Source organism: Piliocolobus tephrosceles, chromosome 7, assembly GCF_002776525.5.
Source record: "Piliocolobus tephrosceles isolate RC106 chromosome 7, ASM277652v3, whole genome shotgun sequence".
Classification (NCBI taxonomy): domain Eukaryota; kingdom Metazoa; phylum Chordata; class Mammalia; order Primates; family Cercopithecidae; genus Piliocolobus; species Piliocolobus tephrosceles.
The window spans coordinates 20,492,192-20,511,802 of record NC_045440.1 but is presented as its reverse complement, the minus strand read 5'-3'; the positions used below and the strand labels follow the sequence as shown (position 1 = coordinate 20,511,802).

The following is a 19,611-nucleotide window of genomic DNA, read 5'->3' as shown; positions in this document are numbered from 1 at the left end:
TAATTTCTACTGTTTGCTTTTTAAAAAAACCATTTTGGACCAGGCGCAGTGTCTCACGCCTGTAATCCCAGCACTGTGGAAGGCTGAGGTGGCTGGATCACTTGAGATCAGGAGTTTGAGACCAGCCTGACCAACATGGCAAAACCTCATCTCTAATAAAAATACAAAGATTAGCCAGAGGTGGTGGCAGGCACCTGTAACCCCCAGCTACGTGGGAGGCTGAGGCATAAGAACCATTTGAATCTGTGAGGATAACAATGCAATAAGCCGAGATCGCGCTGCTGCACTCCAGTCTGGGCAACACAGTGAGACTCTGTCTCAAAAAATTATTTTTATCTAAAATAAAAATGTTGTAATGACTTTCCTAATAGCGTAAAAGTCTACTATTATTATTATTAGAATTATTATTATTATTTTTTGAGACAGAGTTTTGCTTGTCGCCCAGGCTGGAGTTGAACGGCGCAATCTCGGCTCACTGCAACCTTCGCCTCCTGGGTTCAAGCAGTTCTCCTGCCTCAGCCCCCTGAGTAGCTGGGATTACAGGCAAGCGCCACCACACCCGGCTAATGTCGTATTTTCAGTAGAGACAGGGTTTCATTACGTTGGTCAGGCTGGTCTGGAACTCCCAACCTCAGGTGATCTGCCCGCCTTGGCTTCCCCAAGTGCTGGAATTACAGGCATGAGTCACTGTGCCTGGCCCTTTTTTTTTCCTGAAACGCAGAACAGACTTTTATAGGGCTGCACCCAGCTCTATAAAACTCTGTTATAAAGAGTAAGGCACCCATATTAGCAAAAGTATAAGAGGTAGACTCATGCTCATGAGGCCAAAAAATGTTAATCCTTTCTAGCGTAAAATTGGCAACATAAAATAAAAGTATGGCTGGGTATGGTGGCTAACACCTACAATCCCAGCACTTTGGGAGGCCGAGTAGGGCAGATCACTTGAGATCAGGAGTTTGAGACCAGCCTGGCCAACATGGTGAAACCCTGTCTCTACTAAAACTACAAAATAAACATTAGCTGGGTGTGGTGGTGCACGCCTGTAGTCCCAGCTACTTGGGAGGCTGAGGCAGGAGATTCTCTTGAACCCGGGAGGAGGAGGTTGCAGTGAGCCGAGATCACTCCACTGCACTCCAGCCTGAGTGACAGGGCAAGACTGTCTCAAAAAAATTTTTTTAAATAAATAAATAAAACAGAAGTATTAAAAACATAAATGTCCCTAAATTATTTTACCTTCATAAACTGAACTTAAGAAAATAAACAAGGGGGCTGGGGATGGTGGCTAATGCCTGTAATCCCAGCACTTTGGGAGGCTGAGACGGGTGGATCACAAAGTCAGGAGTTCGAGACCAGCCTGGCCAAGATGGTGAAACCCTGTCTCTACTAAAAATACAAAAATTAGCCAGGCTTGGTGGCACGTGCTTGTAATCCCAGCTACTTGGGAAGCTGAGGCAAGAGAACTGCTTGCACCCGGGAGGCAGAGGCTGCAGTGAGCCGAGATTATGCCATTACACTCCACCCTGGCCAACAAGAGTGAAACCCAGTCTTAAAAAAAAAAAAAAAAGAGGCCGGGCGCGGTGGCTCAAGCCTGTAATCCCAGCACTTTGGGAGGCCGAGACGGGTGGATCACGAGGTCAGGAGATCGAGACCATCCTGGCTAACACGGTGAAACCCCGTCTCTACTAAAAAATACAAAAAACTAGCCAGGCGAGGTGGCGGGCGCCTGTAGTCCCAGCTGCTCGGGAGGCTAAGGCAGGAGAATGGCGTAAACCCGGGAGGCGGAGCTTGCAGTGAGCTGAGATCCGGCCACTGCACTCCAGCCTCGGCGACAGAGCGAGACTCCGTCTCAAAAAAAAAAAAAAAAGAAAAAGAAAAAAGACAATAAACAACGGCTGGCGTGGTGGCTCACACCTGTAATCCTAACACTTTGGGAGACCAAGGTAGGCAGATCACTTGAGGTAAGGAGCTCAAGAGACCAGCCATGGCAACACGGTGAAACTCCGTCTCTACTAAAAATACAAAAATCAGTCAGGCATCATGGTGTGCACCTGTAATCCCAGCTACTCGGGAGGCTGAGACAGGAGAATCACTTGGAATCTGTATCAAAAAAATAAATAACACATACAAAGATTTAGTTATAAGGATGCATGCTGCATCGTCATTTTTTTAAATTAATCAATTTTTTTGAGATGGATTCTCCCTCTGTCTCCCAGGCTAGAGTGTAGCGGCCCCATCTTGGTTCACTGCAATCTCCACCTCCCGGGTTCAAGTGATTCTCCTACCTCAGCCTCCTCAGTAGCTGGGTTTACAGGCGCGTGCTACCACACTCAGCTATTTTTAGTAGAGATGAGGTTTTACCATGTTGGCCAGGCTCTTCTCGAACTCCTGACCTAAGGTGATCCATCTGCCTCGGCCTCCCACAGTGCTGGGATTACAGGTGTGAGCCAGCATGCCTGCCCTGCATCATTATTTATAATAGAAAAACACTAAATATAATTGGAATGTAAAAGGATAGAAAATCGTTAATAAAAAGTATCAGGCAGTCATTAGAAATACTCAGAAAAATATGACCAGGCACACAGGTTCACACCTGTAATCCCAGGACTTTGGGAGGCTGTGGCAGGCAGATGGCTTGAGGTCAGGAGTTCGAGACCAACCTGGCCAACATGGTGAAACCCTGACTTCACCAAAAAAATACAAAAATTAGCCAGGCACGGGGGCAAACGCCTATAATCCCAGCTATTCAGGAGGCTGAGGTGGGAGAATCACCTGAATCCAGGAGGTAGAGATTGCAGTGAGCTGAGATTGCACCATTGCACTCCAGCCTGGGTGACAGGGTGAGATTCTGTCTCAAAAAAAATAAAAAATAAAAAACTTAGAAAAATATTAAATGACATGGACAAACATTCAAAATATACTGACAACAAAAGGAAAGTCACATAAATATTGCACATGTGTGTCTGTACATGCGCATATACCATCACATTTTCTGGTTTACCTTATGTACATCCTTTTGCAGACGGAGCCCCCAACGCATCAATTCATTGGTGGCTGCCTCGTTCTTTGCAATTCTCTGCAGCAAGCATTCCAAAGCACTATGGTGTTGCTTGGGGCTCAGATTGATTTGCTGGGCCAAATCCTAAACAGAATTAAAATAAAGATAACTTATAAAAATAAAGATAACTTCACCAACATGAAGTTAAATAAACCTCAGTATGTCTAAAATGTTTCTCTTTCCCATTGAAGTCAGCAGAAATTTTCAAATATCTTCAAGGACTTACTAAATATATCTCTTAGGAATGTGAATGTGATATAAGGTTAAAAATTGACTGGGAGGATGAGGTGGGTGGATCGCTTGAGCCCAGGTGTTTGAGACCAACATGGGCAACATGGGCAAGACTCTGTCTTTGTAAAAAACTTTTACAAATTAGCCAGGTATGGTGGCGCATGTCCTGTACTCCTAGCTACTCATGAGGCTGAGGCAGGAGGATAACTTGAGCCCAAGAGATTGGGGCTGCAGTGAGCCACGATTGTGCTACTGCGCTCCAGCCTGGGCAACAGAGCAAGACACTATCTCCAAAAAAAAAAAAAAAAAAAAAAAAATTGAATAATAAAAGAATTTTAAATGTCATTGACGCTTTTTCTTTCGTGATGTATAGATCTTCTTTCTTTCTCAAACCATGTTTTGACTTTAAAATTCCCAAAAAAGCCTATGAAACAGGAACAAAGGGGCTTGATTATACCTATTTAAAATGTGGGGCCTGGCACACTAGCTCACGCCTGTAATCCCAGCACTTTGGGAGGCCGAGGCGGGAAGATCACTTGAGCCCGGGAATTTGAGACCAGCCTGGGCAACATAGCGAGACCCCATCTGTATAATGAAACAAATATTGAAAAAGAAATAAAATTTGGGAAAAAATGTGGAAAAAATGCCATGTGCGATACATCCAGCCAAACAAAATAGAAAACCATATTCAGTCTAACACTATATGCCATAGCATATTAGTCATTTAATGTTACCGGAAGTCACTTTTTTACCCAGAACTTGTCATGGTGTTTGACCCATTAATAGGTACTTGCTAAATATTTATTGTTGAGTAAAATCTGACAGGTATGCAGGAAGATTCTGAATCACGTAAGTGAGTTCTTTCTTTATTCTTCTGAGATGAACAAATTGCACAGCTGTTATTCCCTCTGAGGCAGTCATTAGGGTCAGTAAGTCTATAGGGCTACACAGATATAGCTCTGTGATCATAAAGTCATCAGGCAACTGGGAGTTGTAAGGAAAAGGCCTTGACCTACAAGGTAGGTGAAAGCAGAATTGGAAGGTAAACATGAAATAAATCTCTCACAGGAATTTGGAGCTTCACTTCAAGCTCTTTACAATGTTACTAAAAACTTTATGTGGCATATGGGTCTAAGACAGACAAGGACTGGAAAGTGAGGCAGCAGAGAGAAGCTCAAGTGTGGACAGCCCCAGACAGAGTGTGGCGGGCCAGTTCTCGGGGTCTGGACTCACGCCACGTAGGTGCTAGCTGCTGTACCCATCTCTGCTACTCAGCCCTGCCCACAGGAGCTGAGACCAGCACCCCGAGGACACTCAGGGCCCTACAAGATAAAACTTCTATCCTCATCTCCTGACTTGTTTGCTTTTTGCCTCATTATTTTCTCCATGCCTTCAAATAAACTGAAGTCTTTAGAAACATTACAATAACTCAGCGCTCTCAAAGAACCTCATTCATGGTCATATGATCAGTTTACAATTATCCACCTGACTGCTGAGGATGAAGACAGAGTTATAATCCAGTCCCTCTACTATTCTAATGACCTTCAAAAGGAAGTTCTGATATGCTTTTTTCACATCTTGGGTGGGAATGGATCACGTTTTACAGAGGAGGAAACTGGAGCCTAGAAGAATGGACAGGCCCAGGTTACAATGCAAGCCAACATCAGAGTCGGAACGTGGCTTGGTTCTAACTCAAACTGCTAACCAAAAGGCTGCCTCACAAAGTGGGCATTTTTGGCTGAAAACACAGGGCTCCAACCTTCATGGCTCTGAAGTCCTTCTTCATCTTCTCTGGGATTCCAGTCATAAAAGAAAGCTCGGGCAGCAGCAGGATTTCCCCTTTTAGTAGCTTTGAAGAGAGAACGAAGAGGGAAAATAAGGCAGTACAAGAGGCTCAGGTTCCCCTGACCCATACAGGACACGCCATGGCCAGGGCTGCTCCTGCAGTGATAAACCTAACACATTAAGGAGTATAAATCCTGGAGGAGAAAGCAGTGAAATGCTAGAAGTATTTTATCTTTTCTCCCTCAGTCACTATACATATAGCCTGTTGTATCAGGTCAAAGGAAAAATATTGAAACTGTCAAAGGAGAGTAAAAACTAGAAAAAAAAAATCTGTCCCTCTTGGGCCTCAAGACAATGCTAAGACAATGCATCCTATCGCTAAGCAGTGTGCCTCAGTCTCACTGTATCCTACTGGTCTTCAGTCTTCACATTTAAGATAGGAGAGTCAGGTGACAAGTCACCTTCTTAAGCCTCTGGCCCTGTTAAAATAAATGTCTCTGCCAGGCGCGGTGGCTCACGCCTGTAATCCCAGCACTTTAGGAGGCCGACACAGGTGAATCACAAAGTCAGGAGATGAAGACTATCCTGGCTAAGACAGTGAAACGCAGTCTCCACTAAAAGTACAAAAAATTAGCTGGGCATGGTGGCGGGCTCCTGTAGTCCCAGCTACTCGGAAGGCTGAGGCAGGAGAATGATGTGAACCCAGGAGGCAGAGCTTGCAGTGAGCCGAAATCGTGCCACTGCACTCCAGCCTGGGCAACAGAGCGAGACTCCGTCTCATAAATAACTAAATGTCTATACCTTTCCCCATGGATTCAGAGTTTTTTTTTTTTTTTGAGACGGAGTCTCGCTCTGTTGCCCGGGCTGGAGTGCAGTGGCCGGATCTCAGCTCACTGCAAGCTCCGCCTCCCGAGTTTATGCCATTCTCCTGCCTCAGCCTCCTGAGTAGCTGGGACTACAGGCACCCGCTACCTCGCCCGGCTAGTTTTTTGTATTTTTTAGTAGAGACGGGGTTTCACCATGTTAGCCAGGATGGTCTCGATCTCCTGACCTTGTGATCCGCCCGTCTCGGTCTCCCAAAGTGCCGGGATTACAGGCTTGAGCCACCGCGCCCGGCCGGATTCAGAGTTTTAATCTTCCTTCACAGGAAATTCTCCTTAACCCTTTAACCTAATAGCTTATGTGGATATTTAGCTCTGCCTAGTGAGGACTTCTAAAGCAGATCTTACCAGTGTGAGGGGTGCCTCTGGCTGGATGAGACAGACAAACACTTGCACAGCTTTCCACAACCACACTACGATCACTACTCCACAGCTCCCACAAAGCCATGAGGACGGCTAAAAGCAGCTGACAGGATGAAGAACTTAAGCTGGAAGTGTAGGTCTGACAGCCCTACTCACCATCCCATGATTATTCTGTCTCTCACTGGGCCTGTGAATCAGCAGTGGCTGGTCCTCTTCCTTAATTGTGATCCCATAATTTTTGCTAGAGCAGAGTAACGCAGGAAAAAATTTCAGAAGCGGCATCACTACTCTTAGAGCACCGTAGTCTGAGTCTCTTAACCAGGACTGAGGTATATAATTTGCATAGTACCCTTGTCAAGGAGCCACTAGAAACCAATCATAATATATTTATAACTAGAAAAAGCAGGCTCAAATTATGTTGCAATTAAATATAGGAGAAATAAGGCTAAAGGTTCAGATTTAACATCAGGCTAAAGGCCTTAGGCAATAGAAACATGAAATGGCAGTCAAATGATTAATGACTTGAATTTAATCTCTCCAGACTTCTGATGAAATCAGAAAAAGAAATACAATTCAAAGTCCTGAGATTAATTTATATAGTAACTTCCAAATTACTAAAAGAACTGAAGCTGTAACAGCAGCATACTGAGGTCAAATCCCACAAACAAACTCACTCAATCTTAGACACATTACCAATTCAATTACTTTGAAAGTGTCAAGTGGTACGCTATTGCAGAACTCAATATCCTGCTGGAGAACGTGGATTACATCTAACCCCCACCCTGAGGCCCAAACCCAGTCTCTCCTTGCTACCTGTAGTATTCTAAGAACGTGATCTCTTTCCCATCAGACATCGTGAAGCTGTCCTTTGGAGTCTTATTCCAATCCACATCATCAATACGATAGGTACGATTGTTATATCGGGTGATAACAATATTGCCAACCAGAAGCTTAGTACACTCATCCTGGAAGTGTTCTTTATTCTGCTGATGAATGGCATGCCTTTGGAAAGAGACAAAAGACTTTTGGATCACCGTGTATATCCATAACAGTATGAAAGGGATAGGGGATCAAGTAATTGAGGAATCTAATCATAGCTATATAGCACCAGAAGGCTCCAGTTGTGTTAAAACATGGGACTCTTGGCCAGATGCAGTGGCTCACGCTTGTAATCCCAGCATTTCAGGAGGCAGAGGCAGGAGGACTGCTTGAACCCAGAAGTTGGAGACCAGCCTGGGCAATACAGTGAGACCTTATTTCTTTGGCGGGGGAGGGGAGGAAAAAGCTTAAGAGGACCTGAATTGCAGGGAATAGAGAATATAGGCCTACCAGGCATGATGGCTCACAGCTATAGTCCCAGCTATTTGAGAGGCTGAGGTGGGAGAATTGCTTGAGCCCAGGATATTGAGATCAGCCTGGGCAACATGGCGAGACCCCCATCTCTAAAAAAATTAAAAAATTAGCCAGGTGTGGTGGCATACCTTGTAATCCCAGATACTCCAGAGACTGAGTGAGGTGGGAAGATAGCTTGAACCCAGGAGTTTGAGGCTACAGTGAACTATGACAGCATCACTGCACTCCATCCCGGGTGACAAAGGCCCTGTCCCTAAATTAATTAAAATTGATTTTTAAAAGTTTCATACTTTGAAATACTCATCAAATCATAGAAAGTTGCAAAATCTGGACGTAGAGTCTCATGTACAAAACTGCCACTGCTATAATATCAATAACTACGCTACAGATCTTACTCCATTTTCATTGTTATTTACATACACTAGTGTGTTTGTATGTATATACAGTTTTCTCTCATTTATATGTTACCACAATCAGATACCAAACTGTTGCATGTCACCACCAAAGGACTATTTCCTGCTGCCCTTTATATTCACACTCCCCCTCCTTCCCTAGATCTGGTTAACTACCAGCCTATTCTCCAGCTTTGTCATTTTGAGACTGCTATAAATAGAACCAGAAGTGTGCAACCTTTTGAGATTGAGAAAACTTAATCTGGGGGGTAGGGATGGGAACCCATGGCAAGCCACCTACAAGTGGCAATGGAGAAAAGCAAAGTTCTGTTAGCCTAGATTTGTAGTCTAAGTTGGGGTGAGCAGTGGATCAACCAGAAATTTAAGGGCTAAATCCTGGCAATCAGAAAACCATAGCCACACATCCTTGGCTGACTGGGAAACCATCTATGTTTACAAGAGAGCCAAGAAATCTCAGCTGAGAGTTAAAAGCCAAAAAAATGGGAGAACTATCTTTAATTTTGAATGCACTCTTCAATCTACACACGGATCCATTAGCAGAGATGGAAGCCTTATGCAGTCATGGGGTTTGAGTATAACCACTCTCCAAGTCATTACCCGAATGACTAAGCTCTACAGACAAGTGACTGATTGCTAGGAAGCCAGGTTAAAATATGACAATAAGGAAAAACTGAGTAAAGACATCAGCAGCTGCACGCCACAGGGATAACAGACTCTTAGTCTAAATATGGACAGGTCAGTTTAAAAAAAAAAAAGAAAAAGAGGCCGGGCACGGTGGCTCAAGCCTGTAATCCCAGCACTTTGGGAGGCCGAGACGGGCGGATCACGAGGTCAGGAGATCGAGACCATCCTGGCTAACACGGTGAAACCCCGTCTCTACTAAAAAATACAAAAAACTAGCCGGGCGAGGTGGCGGGCGCCTGTAGTCCCAGCTACTCGGGAGGCTGAGGCAGGAGAATGGCGTAAACCCGGGAGGCGGAGCTTGCAGTGAGCTGAGATCCAGCCACTGCACTCCAGCCTGGGCGACAGAGCGAGACTCTGTCTCAACAAAAAAAAAAAAAAGAAAAGAAAAATAAGCTGACTGCAGTGGCTCACACCTGTAACCCCAGCATTTTGGGAGGCTGAGGTGGGCGGATCACCATGTCAAGAGATTGAGACCATCTTGGCCAACATGATGAAACCCCATCTCTACTAAAAATACAAAAATAAGCTGGGCATGGTGGTGCACGCCTGTAGTCCCAGCTACTCAGGAGGCTGAGACAGGAGAATCACTTGAACCCGGGAGGCGGTGACTGCAGTGAGCCAAGATCGCGCCACTGCACTCCAGCATGGTGACAGAGCGAGACACTGCCTCCAAAAAAAAAAAAAAAAAAAAAAAAAAAAAAAATCAGAAAAATAAACAATACAGACCTGACAAAATGCATTAAACAGAAAGAAAAATAAGAAATCTCCAAATATTTGAAAATTACAATACACTCTAAACAACCCACAGATGAAAGAAAGCACAAGAGAAATGAGAAAATATCTTGAACTGAAGGAAAATGAAAAATCAGACAATCAAAAAATCAGGGGCTGCAGCTAATGCAGTGCTCAGAGGGACATTTGTGCCTTAAATTACATGAGAATGAAACACAGAACCTACACATTTATGATCAAATAATAACTGACAAAGGTGTCAAGGTAAACCAGTAGGGAAGGACAATCTTTTCGAGAAATAGTGTTGTGATAATTAAATATGTAACGAAAGAAACTCAGACCGTTACTTGACATCACCTGTAAAAGTTATCTCAAAATGGACTGCAGATCTAAATATGACTCGAAACTATAAACCTAAAAAAAAAAAACAGAAAATCTTCGCGATCTCGAGTTAGGCAATGATTTCTTGGATATGACACCAAAACCAAAACCTACGAAAGAAAAAGTATAAATTAGACTTCATCAGAATTAAAAATGTCTACTCTTTAAAAGGGACCACTGGGCCGGGCATGGTGGCTCACGTCTGTAATTCCAGCACTTTAGGAGGCTCAGGCAGGTGGATCACTTGAGCTCAGGAGTTTGAGACAAGCCTGGGCAACATGGTGAAACCCTATCTCTACTAAATGTACAAAACAGCCAGGTGTGGTGGTGTATGCCTGTAGTCCCAGCTACTCGGGAGGCCAAGGCATAAGAATCGCTTGAACCCGGGAGGCAAAGGCTACAGTGCGCTGAGATGGCGCCACTGCACTCCAGCCTGGGTGAAAGAGTGAGACCGTCTCAAAAAAAAAAAATAATAATAAATAATAAAAGAATAAAAAATAAATAAAAGGGACCACTGGCCAGGTGTGATGGTTCACAACTATAATCCCAGCACTTTAGGAGAATCACTTGAGCCCAGGAGTTCAAGAACAGCCTGGGCAATGTGGTGAAACTCCATCTCTACAAAAAAAAAAAATTGTTTTAATTAGCTGGGCATGGTGGTGCATGCCTGCAGTCACAGCTACTCAGGAGGGTGACGTGGGAGGATTGCTTGAGCCCTGGAGGCCAAGGCTGCAGGGAGCTGTGATTACACACTGCACTCCAGTCAACAGAGCAAGACTGTCTCAAAAAAAAAAAAAAGTCATTTTTAAGAAAAATGCAAAGACAAGCTACTAAATGGAAGAAAATATGTGCAAATCATGTGATACATGCATATCACTCAGCTGATAAAGGATTTGTACTTCTTATATGTAATGAATTACTGCACAACTCAGTAAAAACAACCCAAATATTTAAAAACAGGCAAAAGATACAAACAGATACTTCACCAAAGCAGACAAATGAATGAGAAGTACACAAAGGAAAAGATGCTCTACATCATTATTCACTAGGAAAATGTAAATCAAAACCACAATTGGATACCACTGTATACTGGTTAAAATTTCTACAATTAAGACTGACTAAACCAAGTATTGGTGAGAATGTGGAACAACCTGAATTCTCAGGCACTGCTAGTGGGAATGTAAAATGGTACAGACACTTTGGGAAAGAGTTTCTTGTAAAATTAAACACACACCTACCATATGACTCACCCCTCCGCTCCCAGGTATCTACTAACTAAGAGAAATGAAAGTGTATGTCCACACAAAGACTTGTACACTAATATTTATAGCAGCTTTATTTGTAACAGCCAACAGCTGGAAAGAACCTGGAAACAATGGGTGAATAAACTGTGGTAGAGCCACAAAATGAAACACTACCCAGCAATTAAAAGGAATGAACATTTACAACATACAACAATGTGAATGCTTTCAAAATAACGCTGAGTGAAAGAAGCCAACTGAAAAACAATAGCAGGCAGGCAGGTGGGTGGGTGGGCTGTCGGGTGGGTCTTCTTTCTTGCCCCCTCTTATGCCTATAATCCCAGCACTTTGGGAGGCTGAGCCTAGGTAGGAGAACTGCTTGGGCCCAGGAGTTCGAGACCAGCCTGGGCAACATAGTGAGGCCCCATCTCTATCAAAAAAAAAAAAAAAGGATATAGCTGGACGTGGTGGCAGGCACCTGTAATCCAAGCTATGCAGGAGAATCGCCTGAACACGGGAGGTGGAGGCTGCAGTGAGCCGAGATTGGACCATTGCACTCCAGCCTGGGTGACAGGAAGAGATTCCGTCTCAAAAAAAAAAAAAAAAAAAAAAAAAATTATAAAAGAAAAACAATAAAAAAGCACAAGAACATAGTGATTCCATTTATATAAAATTCTAGAAAATGCAGAATAATCTCTAGTGACAGAAAGCTGACCAGCATTTGCTGCCCATGGGGTGCAGAGGAGGAACAGAAGCCACAAGAGGCTTCAGAGAGACCTGAGTACATTTTGGGGCAATGGCTATGTCCATTTTCTTCACTGCAATGTTTCACAGGTGAAATATATCAACTATATATACATATATCAAAACTCATCAAACTGTATACTTTAAATGTGTGGGGGTTTTTTATGGATGCCAACTGTACCTTTACACATCTGAAAAAAGAAAGAAATTAATGGAACAGAATAAAAGATCCAGAAATAGACTCAAACAGATTAATACTAAGTGTAGAATAAGGTGGTATTTCAAATTTGTAAGAAAAAAGATCACTGACTGGGCACAGTGGCTCATGCCTGTAATCCTAGCACTTTGGGAAGCCGAGGTTGGTGGATCACCTGAGGTCAGAAGTTCAAGACCAGTCTGACCAACATGGAGAAACCCTGTCTCCACTGAAAATACAAAGTTAGCCAGGTTTGGTGGCACATGCCTGTAATCCCAGCTACTCGGGAGGCTGAGGCAGGATAACCGCTTGAACCCAGGAGGTGGAGGTTGTAGTGAGCCAAGATCATGCCACGGCACTCCAGCCTGGGCAACGAGAGCGAAATTCTGTCTCAAAAAAAAAAAAAAAAAAAGGAAAAAAGAAAAAAGATCATTAAAAAAATGGTTTAGCCTGCTAGCCAATTTTAGAAAATTCTTTATGAATTTAAGATTAATATCTAAGAAACTAAACAATAAAACTAGATGAAAAAAAAACATTCATATACTCCTAGGAATAAAATAAAATTCCTACAAACTGGAAAAGATGGATTACTCTGTCACCATAGTAACAAGTAGCCATAAGAATGAGTTTTAAGCCTGTTAAATCAATCTACATCAATGTACTTCAGCAAACACACTTCTGCAAGCCAACTAATGAATGTCATCCCCTTGTTTCTGTAAGCCAGCCAACCAGGGATGACTTAATCCAATACGCATACCTCTGAGGGCAAATCGATCCACAAGAGTCTCGCCTGAGTAACCACCCTTCTTCAGAAGATGCTGACCTACTTGTCCATCTGCAAGCCTGCAATCCCTGAACTATACTCTTCCCAAATATTCTATAGAAGACCAATAGTCTCTAACTGCAGTAAGCAAGAAATTCAGCTTTCTTTTTATTTCCGATAGAACAGAGGTCTTATATCCTCTGACAGTTCTGGAGGTCCAACAAGATAATTTTGAAAACTCTTCCCAGGCAACATTCCAGAGATTTTCAGACCAACAACCCACTTACTGGGCCCTTGTGCTTAACTCTTTGTTCTTCAGATCTGCTGTCAAGTGAGTCAATCCCAACAACCATCTGAGGTGTGACTAGTTTCATTAAGCTCTAGTTGCTGAATCTATTTTGTTATCCCAATATTTATAATCAAACAGGCCTTTGTCATTAGCCTTAGGTCTTTATATAAGCCAATTAGACTTACTTCCTTACATAAAATAGACTGTTTGGTTTAGAAGTACAGCCTCCAGGATATAATCAAACCTAGATCTTTGTGTGAGGTCATTAGCCTTTTTTTTTTTTTTGAAAGTGTATCATCTGAAAATACTTTTGCCATTAACTTTTTTTTTTTTAAATAGGGTCACACTCCATTGCCTAGGCTGCATTACAGTGGTGCAACTATGGCTCACCACTCACTGCAGCCTTGACATTCCAGCTCAGGTGATTCTCCCACCTCAACCTCCCGAGTAGCTGGGATGACAGATGCATGCCACCATGCCCAGCTAATTGTGGTATTTTTTGTAGAGACAGGATTTTGCCATGTTGCCCAGGCTGGTTTTGAACTCGTGGGCTCAACCTATCCATCCTCCTCAGCCTCCCAAAGTGCTGGGATTACCGGCACGAGTCACTGCGCCCAGTCACTTATGTTTTTCATTTGCTTGCTTTGCTTTTGCTGTTGTCTATACATATAAGGCATTTTTGTTTGTTCTGGACTGTCTTTTCTGCTCCACATAAAGATGAGTACTCTCTAGAAAAAGCCAGATAAGGCTTCATACCAATTCAGGCCATTCCTGAGGGCTTATGGTTGGAGGCCCATTAGACCAGCAACCCAACTGTAAAAATTTGGTGAAACCCTCTGACTCCAAATGGTTCCTATCAGTAATTTTTCATCCACTGGCCCCGATCCTTCTCCTAGACTATCAATTCCACTTTTCCTTGTTGTATTCTGAGTTGAGCCCAATGTCTCTCCCATCCTGCAAATCCCCATTGCAGGGGTCCTTGTGCCTATTGCACTGGTTCTGAATAAAGTCTGCCTTATCATTCTCTAACAAGTGCCATGAATATTTTTTTCTTTTAACAGAAATCACAACTAGGTGCATTACCGTAAAACTTCAAAAGCCAAAGACAAAAATAAAAAAAATTAAAAAGATAACAGTATCACTAATGACTGATTTGTCAACAGGAACAATGTAAACCAAGGACCAGGAGCAATAATTCACACCTGTAATACCAGCACTTTAGGGGGCCGAGTTAGGAGGATAATTTGATGCCAGGATTTCAAGGTCAGCCTTGGCAACATAGTCAAACTGCATCTCTACAAAAATAAAAATAAAATAGGCTGGGCACAGTGCCTCACACTAGCACTTTGGGAGGCTGAGGTAGGATAATCACTTGAGGCCAGGAGTTCGAGACCAGCCTTGGCAACACAGCAAGACCCTGTCTCTACGAAAAAATTAAAACATTAGCCAGGTGTGGTGGTGCATCCCTGTAGTCCCAGCTACTTGGGGGGCTGAGGTGGGAGGACTGCTTGAGCAAGGAGTTTGAGGCTGCAGTGCAGTGAGTTGTGATCATGCGACTACACTCCAACCTGGGTAATCAAGTGAGATTCCATAAAGAAAAAAAAAGGAAAGAACGTAAGTCAGATAATATTTCTCAAAGTGCGAAACAAAGTGCAAAAAGAAAATAACTGCCAAACCCAGAATTCTAAGTTAAAGGCAAGACGGTAAACATTTTTAGATAAAAATTAAAAGAATTTGTCACCAGCAGAGTCCACACTAAAGGACATATTACAAGCAGTTCTTCAGGCAAAGGGAAAATAATCCCATATAGAATCCTGAGATGCAGGAGGAAATAAAGAACAAATACAATTTCAGATAACAACAGTAAAGAAAAACTCCCAAAGCTCCCAAAGGGGTAGGATGGGGTGAGGAGAGACATACAAAGATTCTGGAATCTGAAATTAAAACGGCTTTAGATCTTTCAACAGTGAATCTAAAAGCAAGGACGATGGAGTAGTGCCTTCAAAATTCTCAGGGTAAAGTATCTCCAACCTAGATTTATAACCTAGAGTTATACACCCAGTCAAACTAGACAACTACTTTGTGAACTAAAGACATTTTTCAAACATGTAAGGTCTCAAAATCATTTCCTCCAATGCACCCTTCTTCTGGAAATACTGGAGTATATATGCTACACCAAAACAAGGGAATAAATCAAGAAAGCAGCAGTTATGAGATCTGACATACAGGAGATTCCCCATAAGAAGGTAAGAGGAACCCCAAGACAGTGATGGTCTAGCCAGCCTGGAGAGCAACCAGCCTAACTGAAGCCAATAAGGTTCTAACAGACATTTCTAAGACGGTATTGAATTCAGTAGGAATGGGTCATTGAATGAATTGACAACCTAGCAGTGACATAATAAAGCAACCTTATTTAGTAAACCTTAGCTGACTCACTACCTTTTGGAAGTATGAAACCATTCCTGGGTGATGAAAAGAAAAGCTGCTACATTTTGAAACATCGAGCTCTTCTCACTTCCAGGAAAATAAATGCTCTTCTGTGGTATCCAGTGATCCATAAGAACAGGGAACGAAGGTGGTAGAACACCAAGCCAGTAACAGCTGCAGGGGACAAGGGAGGACAGCCTACAGAGCTCCCTGACAGACATGGACATGCTCTCGGGGCTGAGCAGTTACACTGAGAGCCAGGGTCCAGGTCTGACACAACGGGGTAACACCTGACACAGGCCTTCTCACTATCTTGGAGAAGAGGTTCTCAAAGCTAGATCTAAAGTTATCTAGATCATCCCAAAAATACAGTATTTGGACGGGAGGGGAATGAAACTGACAAAATACCTAGTGTTTCAATGTACTGTGAAGGGATTACACAATTGGGTGTGAATTTGAGCTTAAATTAGTGGTAAGTACATATAAAATTATGTACTTACGAAAAAAAAGGCTGAGCATAGTGGCACAAGCCTGTAGTCCCAGTTACTTGGGAAGCTGAAAGATCACTTGAGCCCAAGAATTCAAGGCTGCAGTGAGCTATGATCATGCCTGTGAATAGCCACTGCACTTCAGTCTGGGCCATGAAATTAGACCTCGTCTCGAAGAAAGAAGGAAAGAAGGAAAGGAAGGAAAGAAAGGAAGGAATGACTTTTTCTTTTTAAAGTCCAAGATAAATAACAGTGGAGAAAATAAAAATAAATTTCTTTTCTTTTTCCCCCAGACAAAGTCTTGCTCTGTTGCCCAGGCTGTACTGCACTGGCACAATCTCGGCTCACTGCAGCCTCCATCTCCCAGGTTCAAGCGATTCTCCTGCCTCAGCCTCCAGAGTAGCTGGGACTACAGCCCTGTGCCACCACGCCCAGCTAATTTTTTTTTTTTTTTTAGTAGAGATGGGATTTCACCATGTTTGGCCAGACTGGTCTCAACCTCCTGACCTCACGTGAGCCGCCTGCCTCGGCCTCCCAAAGTCCTGGGATTATATGCATTATGAGCCACTGTGCCTGGCCAAAACAAAATAAATTTCAATAAATATGGAAAGACATGCCATATTTTTCAATAGGAGGACTCATTGAACAGTCTCCCTTGTCAATGACCATCAAAATGCCAACTTTTTTTTTTTTTCTTGAGACAGAGTCTCGCTCACTCTATCGTCCAGGCTGGAGTGCAGTGGCACAATCTCGGCTCACTGCAAGCCCCACCTCCCGGGTTCACACCAATCTCCTGCCTCATCCTCCCGAGTAGCTGGGAATACAGGCACCCACCACCATGCCCGTCTAATTTTTTGTATTTTTAGTAGAGATAGGGTTTCACCATGTTAGCCAGGATGGTCTTGATCTCCTGACCTCGTGATCCGCCCACCTCGGCTTCCCAAAGTGCCGGGATTACAGGCATGAGCCACTGTGCCTGGATTTTTTTTTTTTTTTTTTTAAGACAGAGTCTCACTCTGTCACCCAGGCTGAAGTGCAGTGGCACCATCTTGGTTCACTGCAATTTCTGCCTCCCAGGTTCCCAGGTTCAAGTGATTCTCGTGCCTCAGCCTCCCAAGTAGCTGGAATTAGAGGCATGTGCCACCCTGCCTGGCTAATTTTTGTATTTTTAACAGAGACAGAGTTTCACCATGTTGGCCAGCATGGTCTTGAACTGCTGACCTCAAGTGATCGCCTGCCTCGGCCTCCCAAAATGTCAGGATTACAGAGGTGAGCCACCACATCTGGCCAAAACAAAATAAATTTCAATAAATCGAAAGATATGCCATATTTTTCAAAAGGAAGACTAAGTGAACATTCTCCCTAGTCAATGCTCATCAAAATGCTAAATGACTTTTTTCTTATTTTCACTAAATTATTCAAAGGATCAAATGAAAGAGTATGTGGGTGACATTCACCATGAAAATTCTGAAAATAAAATTCTGACAAATATCGAAAACCAAAAAAAGTACAGTATTTTAGACAGAATCACATTAGTTTGGACCAATACATCAAACTGAAAGTTCAGAAATAAATCCAGGTATTTTAGCATGCAAGGTAGTGATTTGAATCTGTGGGAAAAAAGAATGTTTTTCAATAAACTGTATAATAGTACAGAGACAACCATCATAATCCCAACTTCCTATCAAGAAAAATCCATAGGGTTTGAAACATCGAAAATAGGCCTGGCGTGGTGGTTCATGCCTATAATCCCAGCACTTTGGGAAGCTGAGGCAGGTGGATCACCTGAGGTCAGGAGTTCAAGACCAGCCTGGCCAACATGGCAAAACCCTGTCTCTACTAAAAATGCAAAAATTAGCCAGGTGTGGGGGCAAGTGCCTGTAATCCCAGCTACTCAGAAAGCCTGAGGCAGGAGAATCACCTGAACCCAGGAGGTGGAGGTTGCAGTGAGCCAAGATCATGCCACTGTACTCCAGCCTGTGTGACAGGAGCGAAACTCCATCTCAAAAAAAAAAAATTGAAAAAAAAAATTGAAAAAAAAAAAAAATAACTAGTTCCATTTTTTTTGAAGACAGGGTGTCACTTTGCCTAGGCTGGAGTACAGTACTACTATCATAGCACACTGCAGCCTTGAACTCCTGGCCTCAAGAAATCCTCCCACCTTGGCCTCCCAAAGTGCTGGGATCATAGGCATGAACCAGACCATCTCTGGCCAAGTAGACCTTTCAAGGCAGAAAAGCAAAGGCATTCACTGAAAGTACATGCAAGAAAAATGAACATATAAAAAGCAAAGGCAGAAACCACAAAAAAAGAAATAGTGGATTTGAAGACACATACTTTTATTTAATAAACATTCTTGAATATTTACTATATACAATTAAATAAAACTTACAGGAGGCTACTGGCTTGGACTGGGCTCCTGCACTAGGCCCAACAGGGCAAACCAAAATGGGGTTACTCATGCTGAAGTTCCATGCCACCAAATAGAAACTAAGATCTTTATCTGACTTTCTGAGAAATCAGGAGAGAGAGATAATAGCCAAATCCCCAAACAGGCCAGTTTTAGTACGATGAAGATATCTCCTCTGCTTTAACCTTTACAAGGAAAATAACAAACGACCAATCTGCTTTTTGTTCTCTGTTTCTGATTCCCTCACCCTTTTCTGTCTATAAAGCCAACCTCTGCCGCTCAGCTCATCAGAACCCTCAAGGTGTTACCCAATTCATGAACTCCCAATAAAAGCCAACAATTGTGTCTTTTGACAGTGCTAAGCCCTATATTAGGTCTAAGTGTACATGGTGAGCAAAGAAGACATGGCCTCTGCCAGAGAAGCTGACAGTTTAGGAGAGACGAATAATTACAAAAAAGTTCAAGACATCTTCAGCTTCTCTTTCTCTTATCCCACATGCAGTCAGGAAATCCACTTAAGTGCTACTTTCAAAATACAGATGTCCAGAAAATGACTCCTTACCACCTTCATCGCTACCCATCCTCATGGCTCCACCGGATTACCACAGTCTCCTGACTGGTGTTCCCACTTCCAACCTCAGTCTGCCAAGTCTATTCTCCACACAGCAACAACAGGGATCCTTTTACAATCCAACTCGGGTCTTGCCACTGAAAGTCCTGCATTTCACTCAGAGTGAAGGTTAAAACCTTCACAAAAGCCCTACAAAGTCCTGTGTAATCAGCTCCTCCAACTGCTCTGCCCCTCCACCACTCTGCTTGCTCACTTGGCTCTAGCCACCCTGCATGTGCCTGCACCAGGCCTGTTTCTGTCTTAAGGTCTGTGCCTCAGCTGTCCACCTGCCAAAAGCTTCTTCTCCCATGTATTCACCTGGAAAACCCCTTACCTCTTTCAAGTGTTTGCTCAAATGAGTTTGACCACTCTACTTAAAACTGCAATTCTCTGCCCTCTTCCCCACTACTTCTGATTGCCCGAACTGTGTGCTCTACTTTTTCTTTTTTCCATGGCTCTTATCGCTTTGAATACATTATACAATTTATTTATAATATTTATTATTTACTGTTCATCTCCCCTGGTGACAACAGAGGCTCTGTGAGGGGAGGGTTCTTTGTTTTGC

General features: G+C 43.1%; 1 protein-coding gene across 3 annotated transcripts in view; it reads right to left on the bottom strand.

Annotated features, from left to right (window-relative positions):
* The window catches only part of PIWIL2 (piwi like RNA-mediated gene silencing 2), an 89,198-nt gene that overhangs the window by 52,734 nt on the left and 16,853 nt on the right, over nt 1–19,611 (bottom strand). For all 3 annotated transcript variants that reach the window (XM_023216858.2, XM_023216860.2, XM_023216859.1), the window contains exons 11-14: nt 7,129–7,317; nt 6,472–6,556; nt 5,046–5,135; nt 2,999–3,139 (exon numbers count right to left, since the gene is read on the bottom strand). In XM_023216858.2, the coding sequence (XP_023072626.1) occupies nt 2,999–3,139; nt 5,046–5,135; nt 6,472–6,556; nt 7,129–7,317 (505 nt within the window). The remainder of the gene's footprint in view (nt 1–2,998; nt 3,140–5,045; nt 5,136–6,471; nt 6,557–7,128; nt 7,318–19,611) is intronic.